This window comes from Thamnophis elegans, unplaced genomic scaffold (assembly GCF_009769535.1).
Source record: "Thamnophis elegans isolate rThaEle1 unplaced genomic scaffold, rThaEle1.pri scaffold_161_arrow_ctg1, whole genome shotgun sequence".
Taxonomy (NCBI): domain Eukaryota; kingdom Metazoa; phylum Chordata; class Lepidosauria; order Squamata; family Colubridae; genus Thamnophis; species Thamnophis elegans.
In genome coordinates this window covers 37,642-46,025 of record NW_022473630.1, presented here as the reverse complement: position 1 = coordinate 46,025, position 8,384 = coordinate 37,642, and the positions used below count along the sequence as shown (strand labels likewise).

At 44.8% G+C, this 8,384-nt stretch overlaps 1 protein-coding gene across 1 annotated transcript in view; it reads left to right on the top strand.

Moving 5' to 3' along the window:
• Window positions 1-5,438: 5,438 nt before the first annotated feature.
• The window catches only part of LOC116523305 (asialoglycoprotein receptor 1-like), a 15,755-nt gene continuing 12,809 nt past the window's right edge, over window positions 5,439-8,384 (top strand). Inside the window, exons 1-2 of the mRNA XM_032238409.1 lie at window positions 5,439-5,548; window positions 7,800-7,891. Of these exons, the coding sequence (XP_032094300.1) occupies window positions 7,822-7,891 (70 nt within the window). The 5' untranslated portion in view covers window positions 5,439-5,548; window positions 7,800-7,821. The remainder of the gene's footprint in view (window positions 5,549-7,799; window positions 7,892-8,384) is intronic.

The window sequence follows — 8,384 nt, the reverse complement described above, 5'->3', positions numbered from 1 at the left end:
TATAGATAGATAGATAACTAGATAGATAGATAGATAGAGAGAGAGAGAGTGAGAGAGAGAGACACAGACACAGACAGACAGACAGACAGAGAGACAGAGATATAGATATAGAGATAGAGATAGAGATAGAGATAGAGATATACTAGATAGATAGATAGATAGATAGATAGATAGATAGATAGATAGATAGATAGATAATAGATAGGTAGATAGATAATAGATGATAGATAGATAGATAGATAGATGTTAGATATAGATAGATGATAGATGATAGCTGATAGATAGATAGATAGATAGATAGATAGATAGATAGATAGATAGATAGATAGATATAGATAGATAATAGATAGATAAATAATAGATAGATAGATGATAGATAGATAGATAGATAGATAGATAGATAGATAGATAGATAGATAGATAGATAGATAGATAGATAGATAGATAGATAGATAGATAGATGATAGATAGATGATAGATAGGTAGATAGGTAAATAATAGATAGATGTTAGATATAGATAGATGATAGATAGATAGATAGATAGATAGATAGATAGATAGATGATAGATAGAGATAGATAGATAATAGATGATAGATAGATAGATAGATAGATAGATAGATAGATAGATAGATAGATAGACAGACAGACAGACAGACAGACAGACAGACGATTCCAAGTGGGTATTATGGTTCCATGTTGGCTGGGGAATTCTGGGAGTTGAAGTCTGCAAGTGTTAAATTTGCCCACTTTGGAGACCACGAGCGTCAACAACGTCCCCATACGGGTGGGAAGTTCTCCTCTAGAACGTTCTACCAGCCCCCGCATTTTGAGTTCAGATTGCGGTGGCGTTGAACTCAACATCTGCTGACTGACTTCCAGGGAAACCTAGAATTTTTCCATCAGCAAATTTGCAAAATACAGTTGTCCCCCGTTACGAGTCATGTGGTCCAACTTCAGCACCGGCGGGGGGGGGCGGGGGGGGGAGGGAGGCCAAAAAAATGCATTCGATTTCAGAAGCGAAAGTCTTTATTTTTGGAGAGGAACTACGTGGAAGATGGAAAACGCTGGTTGTGAAGAAGGAACACACACACACACACACACACACCCTCTCAGGAATTTGGAGGAGGGGAGGGGGGGGGTCACTTAAGGTCCTAAAGTGGAACCCACCCATCTTAAATGAGCCAAGATTTTTTTTTGGGGGGGGGGGGAGAATCTCCAGAAATAATTATTGAAATAGAAGACAAATGTTTGTAGCTCAAAATTGGATGGTGGGGGAGCTTGGTCCTCTCTGAGCTGGGTGGTTTTCTGGCAGGCGTTTCATGACCCAAGTAGGGACTGTCATCAGTGGTAGAAGGGAGTGGGGTTCATGGAGCGGAGGGGGGGGGGGAAGAGGAGGAGGATTGTGGGATCATTGGGGCTTTCTGAGCTTGGTGGTCTGCTTGCAGCAAGCCCCCCCCACCCCCCCAGTCCTTGTAGTCTCCCTCCTCCTCGTTACAAATCCGACTTCCTTCTAGACTGATGATGTTCCCTAGATGGGTCATGAAACGTCTGCAAGAAAACCACCAAGCTCAGAGAGCACCAAGGACCCATCAGTTCTTTCCTCCTCCTCCTCCTCCTCCTCCTCTCTTCTCCTCCTCCTCCCTCCTCCTCCTCCCTCCTCCTCCTCCTCCTCTTTCTCTCCACAACCCAACATCCATCTAGCACTGATGATGTTCCCTAGCTGGGTCGTGAAACGTCTGCAAGAAAACCACCAAGCTCAGAGAGCATCAAGGACGCCACAGTTATCTTCCTCCTCCTCCTCCTCCTCCTCCTCTTTGCCCTCTTCCACTCTTCCTCCTCCCCCTCTTCTAGCACTGATGACGTTCCCTAGTTGGGTCATGAAATGTCTGCAAGAAAACCACCAAGCTCAGAGAGCACTGAGGACCCCACAGTCCTCCTCCTCTTCCTCTTTCTTCTCCTCCTCCTCTTCCTCTCTGCAAATCCGACTCCGTTCTAACACTGATGATGTTCCCTAGTTGGGTCATGAAACATCTTCAAGGAAACCACCCAGCTCAGAGAGCACCAAGGACCCCATAATCATCCTCATCATCATCCTCCTCCTCCTCCTCCTCCTCCTCCTCTTCCCTCACTCCCTTCCAGCACTGATGATGTTCCCTAGTTGGGTCATGAAAAGTCTGAAAGAAACTAGGACCCCACAGTCCAACCTTGTCTGATTTAGAGAGAAGTTCCAATCCTTGGGACCTGGTGGATTACATCCCAGAGTTCCAAAGGAGCTGGCCGATGTCATCTCAGAACCATTGCACCGCATCTTCCAAAAATCTTGGCGCACCAGAGAATTAGCAGAGGACTGGAAAAGAGCTGATGCAGCTCCCATTTCCCCCCCCCAAAAAAAGGGGGGGGGTGTAGAACCAGACCCAGGAAACTACAGACCAATCAATACCTGGGAAGATTCTGGAAAAGATGATGATGATGATGATGATGATGATGATGATGATAATAATAATAATAATAATAATAATAATAATAATAATAATTTTTCTTCATCATCACAATGATCCCACTATCAATAATCTTAAAAAAAATGAAATTAGGCTACCAAACAGCCAAAGAAGCTGAAAAAATTTCGCATTTACTATATATGGATGATTTGATATATATATCTGTCTATCTACCTACCTACCTACCTATCTACACACAAACACACATACACATACATAATACTGGTGACAATGGTAATAGTGTCACAGAGTAGTTTTAGCTGAATTTCTCTTTATATTGCCTTATTTATACTTCTGTTGATTTTATTGGCATTCAAATTTCAAATTATGGCCCATTTTTTAATACTTAATTCATACCTAGCAGTGATCTTTCTTCATCTAATTTCTTACCTCTTGTCTCCAACCTCTCATAAAATCTATTCCACATCGAGCCATATATCCTGTGTCTTCTTTGTCTTTTATTTTGAAAGCCAGCCTGCCCATTCTCGGCGCAATCTAACATTTTCCGGGCGACATCCCCCTCGGATGGAGCGTTCTCGTTTTTTCAATATTTTGCAGATACTCCCCCTTGCCACTGTAGGTGCATGCAAAACTAGGTTTGTGGTCCCTTTCCCATAACCTTCCAGCGTTACGCCCAAGAGAAATATTTCTGGGTGATAATTTTTATTTTATTTTAAACACATAAGCACATCAACAAAAACAAACACATAACTTAAAAACAACATAGGAACAATAAGTTCCATCGTATATCATACCGCAGCTCCGAATCGGTTTCTTTGCAGTTAGTGTTTTCCCTACTATACATTTCTATCTTGCGTTCATGGTCCCCTTATTCGTTATCCATTTTTATGTACATTTCTTTATTTATTTAAACTTAGCTACTTATGACCAAATATCATTTACCTATATTATGCTTTATATTCTTACTATCATTTATTCTCTTACAATTATAGGTATACATTCACATAGTTATTCTTTTTCTTTGCCATTCTTATATTATTATTATTCCAGTTGAAAGGTTATAAGGTATAGTTTAAAATGCTTTGTTTACCATCCTAAGACACCACCTTGTTTTCTCTCTATTTTCTCCCTCCCTTCCTTCTCTACTTCCTTCCTTCCTCCTCTCCATCCCCTTCTTCCTTCCCTTACTTCTCCCCTATTCCTACCCTCTTTCTTCTCCTTCCTACCTTCTCTCCTTCTCTTTCTTTCTCTTCCTCCCTCCTCTTCTTCTTTTCCCAAGAGAAATATTTCTGGTTTCAGTGGGAAACAAAACTCAACGGGATGATACTAGTGAGATCTGCAGAGGCACAAAGAGAGGAAAAAAAGGAAAATGCTATCCGAAAATGAAAACGAGGCCAAAATACAGAGAGAAATCACGTGAGACGGAAAAGAGAAATTTGGGGGAAAGATACCCAAACAACCTACCAAAAAACAATGGTAAAAAAATCAGAAGAAAAGGTATAAGACATTCAAAAAGAAGAAAAAGAGAAAAGGAAATTTAGAAATAGGAGACTAATAGAATGATATGAACCAGTAGAATGAAATATTGTAAACATGGTAATAATATGTATTAAATTATGTGCGTGAGCTATTCTAATACTCTTAAATGTGTAATTTATGTTAAATGCTTATTATATTATATAAATAGCAATAGCAATAGCAGTTAGACTTATATACCGCTTCATAGGGCTTTCAGCCCTCTCTAAGCGGTTTACAGATTTTTTAGCAAATTGATTGATTTGATTGATTGATTTATTACATTTGTATGCCGCCCTTTTCCCCGAAGGGGACTCAATTGAGTCAGCATATCACCCCCCCACAATCCAGGTCCTCATTTCACCCACCTCGGAAGGATGGAAGGCTGAGTCAACCTTGAGCCGGTGAGATTTGAACCGCTGAACTTCAGAACCGCAGTCAGCTGAAGTGGCCTGCAGTGCTGCACCCCTAACCACATAAAAACAAATATATAATTGTTATAAAAATTGAACTTGAAGACAGAAGCTGCTTATAGAAAAATAGATCGAAAAGAAATGACAACGTTGATTTATTTTTAAAGAGAAGGGGAGCCCAGGTGGCGCAGTGGTTAGAGTGCAGCACTGCAGGCTACTTCAGCTGACTGCAGTTCTGCAGTTCGGCTGTTCAAATCTCACCGGCTCAGGGTTGACTCAGCCTTCCATCCTTCCGAGGTGAGTAAAATGAGGACCAGGATTGTTGTTGGGAGCGATATGCTGACTCTGTAAACCGCTTAGAGAGGGCTGAAAGCCCTATGAAGCGGTATATAAGTCTAACTGCTATTGCTATTGCTAAAATGACGTTGTGTGTATATGTCATAAAAAAAATGAAAATCGGGGGAAAAAGGGAGAAAGTAATACAGCCCAAAATTGGAAATAATGGAAATGTAACGGCGAATGAATTGTGTCTTTGTGGAAATGTTAAAGGGGAAAAATCCAGACAACACTTTTGTTCACAAAAGCATTTTTTTTATTATTATTATTATTATTATATAACGAAAATAAAATAAAAAACGTTTTGACAAAAAGGAAATGAACATTTCTGGTTTCGGGTCTTCTACGTTGTTTAATTGTCTTTTTCCAAAAAAGGTGTGGATTTTCTCCCAATATTTTCTCCTTTCCGGACACCTCCACCACATCTGGAAGTAAATACCTAGGGCCTGATCACCTTTCCAGCTTTTGGGAGATATGTCTCCCGAAGACACGGTTTATGCACAGCTGTATGGTGGCTTATGCGTCTCTGTTGAGTCACGTTTTGAGGATTTTCGGTTCCTCTCTTTGGGGAAATGCCCTTTCCAAGGGAGGGGGGGGACCCCAGAGCCGAGGGAGGGGCGAGCATCGAGCCCAATATAAGGTTGGGGGGCGGTGCAGACCGAGCTGCCCGCTTCCCTTTTAACAAACTTGGACAAACTTTGAAACTTATTGACAGGGCAAAGATCAACAAGGGGGGCGGGGGAGCGAAAGCTTGGCCAGAAAGAGAGAAAGGCCACGGTCCCTTCGAAAAACCTCAACCAGGACTAGCTTCATCCCCGTGAAGGTAGGTGTGTGTTGGGTGTGTGTGGAGGGTTTGGGGGGGGGCTTGGTTTTGGACTAGCCGAGCCAGGAGTCTCCCTTCCTCAAAACAGAAAACAGAAAACCAGGTGGAAAAAAGGAAGAGGCTTCACGCGGCAGGAAAGATGGCGGGGGGAACGAAAGGTGGAAAAAGATTAAAAAAAGGAGGAATATTGGCAGTTCTGGTTTTCTGGCAGGCGTTTCGTGAACTAACTGGGGAATATCGTCAGCGCTAGAAGGGCTTATGGGATGAGGAGGAGGAGGAAGGGAGGAGGAGGAAGGCTGTGGGGGTCCTGGGTGCAATCTGAGCTGGGTGGTTTCCTTGCAAACGTTTCACGACCCATCTAGCTAACAGCATCAGTGCTAGAAGGGTTTGTGAGAGGAAGAAGAGGAGGAGGAGGAGGACTGTGGTCTAAACTTGCTGGTTTTCTTGCACTCCTGATATCCCTCAAGTTGTGTCATTAAACCCACGTGAGAAGCCCCCCGAGTTCGGAGACCACCAAAGCCTCCTCCGATTATGCCATTCCGTGTACTTTGAGGGACGGTCTTTCGGTTACATGAGAATTGGGGTGGGGGGGCTTTGAGGGGTGAAGGGAACAGGTGTGGGGAAGGGGCAGCCATTTGGGGGAGCGGGAAACCCCGGGCAGAAAGCCCAGCGGCTGTGTCACCCGTGACAAATAGAACAAGGTGAATGGTTTAGGAGTCATCTTTGGGGTCGTTGAGGCTACCCTTCCGGGAAAAAGCAGCCATGTTGGCGGGTTTGGTGTTTGCCTCAGTTTCCCCTTCGGCACAGCAAGAGGAGGAGGAGGAGGAGGAGGAGGAGGCTGAAGGCCAAGAAGAATCTTCTCCCCTCTTAAAATCAGAATCTCCCTTTATTTCATCTGGGCAGATATATTGAAATTTCCTTCTCTTTCAGACAGGAAAGAAGGGAACGTGGGGGGGGGAGGAGCTGGGGAGGGGGCTAAATGGGACCTTCAGAGGTTCTGTAGAAGGTTCCCCCCCCCAAGAGACACGTTCTCGTCCGCAGTTCTGGGTTTTTCGCCCCAGGAAAAGCTGCCACGAGTTGTGAGCCCAGTACCAAAATAACACAGAGTTGGCAGGGACCTTGGAGGTCTTCTAGTCCAACCCCTTGCTCAAGCAGGAGACCCTAGACCATTCCGGGCCAATGGGTGTCCAGCCTCTTCTTTAAAACCTCCAGTGTTGGAGCACCCGGCAACCTCTGGAGGCCAGCTGTTCCCCTGTCAGCAAGGGGTGCAGATGATATCCGGCTGTCTCTTCCTTGACCAAAAGACCAGAAGATGATTTTGGAAGCCAGGGAGGCCCTGCAGACAGGATCCTGGAGCCAGATGCTTCAGATAAATAAATGAATAAAGTAAATAAATATTCAATACATGGAATACTTGCAGCTCAGGGTTGAAATGAGGGATCCGTGGTGCTCCCACGCTGGGGGGGGGGGGGGAACTTGCAGACGTTTTATGACCCAACTAGGGAACATCATCAGTGCTAGAAGGGAGTGGAGGAAGAGGAGGAGGAGGAGGAAAAGAGGAGAAGGAGGAGGAAGAGGAGGAGGAGGAAGAAGAGGAGGAGGAGGAAGAGGAAGAGGAGGAAGAGGAGGAGGAGGAAGAAGAGGAGGAGAGGAGGAGGAGGAAGAGGAGGAAGAGGAGGAAGAGGAGGAGGAGGAAGAGGAGGAGAAGAATTGGGTCCTTCATTCTCTCTGAACTTTCTTGAAGACATTTCATGACCCAACTAGGGAACATCATCAGTGCTAGGAGGGAGTTGAGAAAGAGGAGGAGGAGGAAGAAAAGGAAGAAGAGAAGGAGAAGGAGGAGAAGAGGAGGAGGAGGAAGGAAAGGGGAAGAATTGGGTCCTTCATTCTCTCTGAACTTGGTAGTTTTCTTGAAGACGTTTCATGACCCAACTAGGGAACATCATCAGTGCTAGAAGGGAGTTGAGGAAGAGGAGGAGGAGGAAGAAGAGGAAGAAGAGAAGGAGAAGGAGGAGAAGAGGAGGAGGAGGAAGGAAAGGAGAAGAATGGGGTCCTTCATTCTCTCTGAACTTGGTAGTTTTCTTGCAGACGTTTCATGACCCAGCTAGGGAACAGCATCAGTGCTACCTAGAAGCGCCTGCAGGAAAGCAGCTCCTGAAAAATAACGGAAGGAGGGCCAACGGTCCACTCTGTGTGTGTGTGTGTGTGTGTGTGTGTGTGTGGTCTTGTGACCCTTGTGTTGTACTTCCAGGTGTTTGAGGAAGAGTCTCAAGATGATCCGAGACTACCAGGATCTGACCATGACGTTTGACCCCGAAAATGAGGACGCCCCACGGATCAAAGGTGGGCTTTATTCAGAGACGGACCCCCCCCCTGAAGCCCCCAGGCCCCATGCTCTGCAATTCACGCCCCGTGGCTCTTCTTTGGGCAGGGGGCTCCATCCTTGCCCCCCCTCCCCAATTCCCCTGAGTAAGAGACAGGGTCTCCCCCACCCCCGTTTTCAAAAGTGTTCTCGCAGACCTCGACTTACGACCACCATCGAGCCCCACACACCTGCGGCTGAGCGAGAACCGTCGTTAGGTGAATTCCGCCCTCTTTTAAACAGACTTTTCTTGCCACAATCGTTTAAGCGAACGTCCGCCTTTGTTAAGTGAGTGACGGGGTTTCTTAAGGGAATCCAGCTGCCCCCTCAACTTAGCCAATCAGACACAGAGAGAGAAAAGATAGATAGATAGATAGATAGATAGATAGATAGATAGATAGATAGATAGATAGAAAGATAGATAGATAGATAGATAGATAGATAGATAGATAGATAGATAGACAGACAGACAGA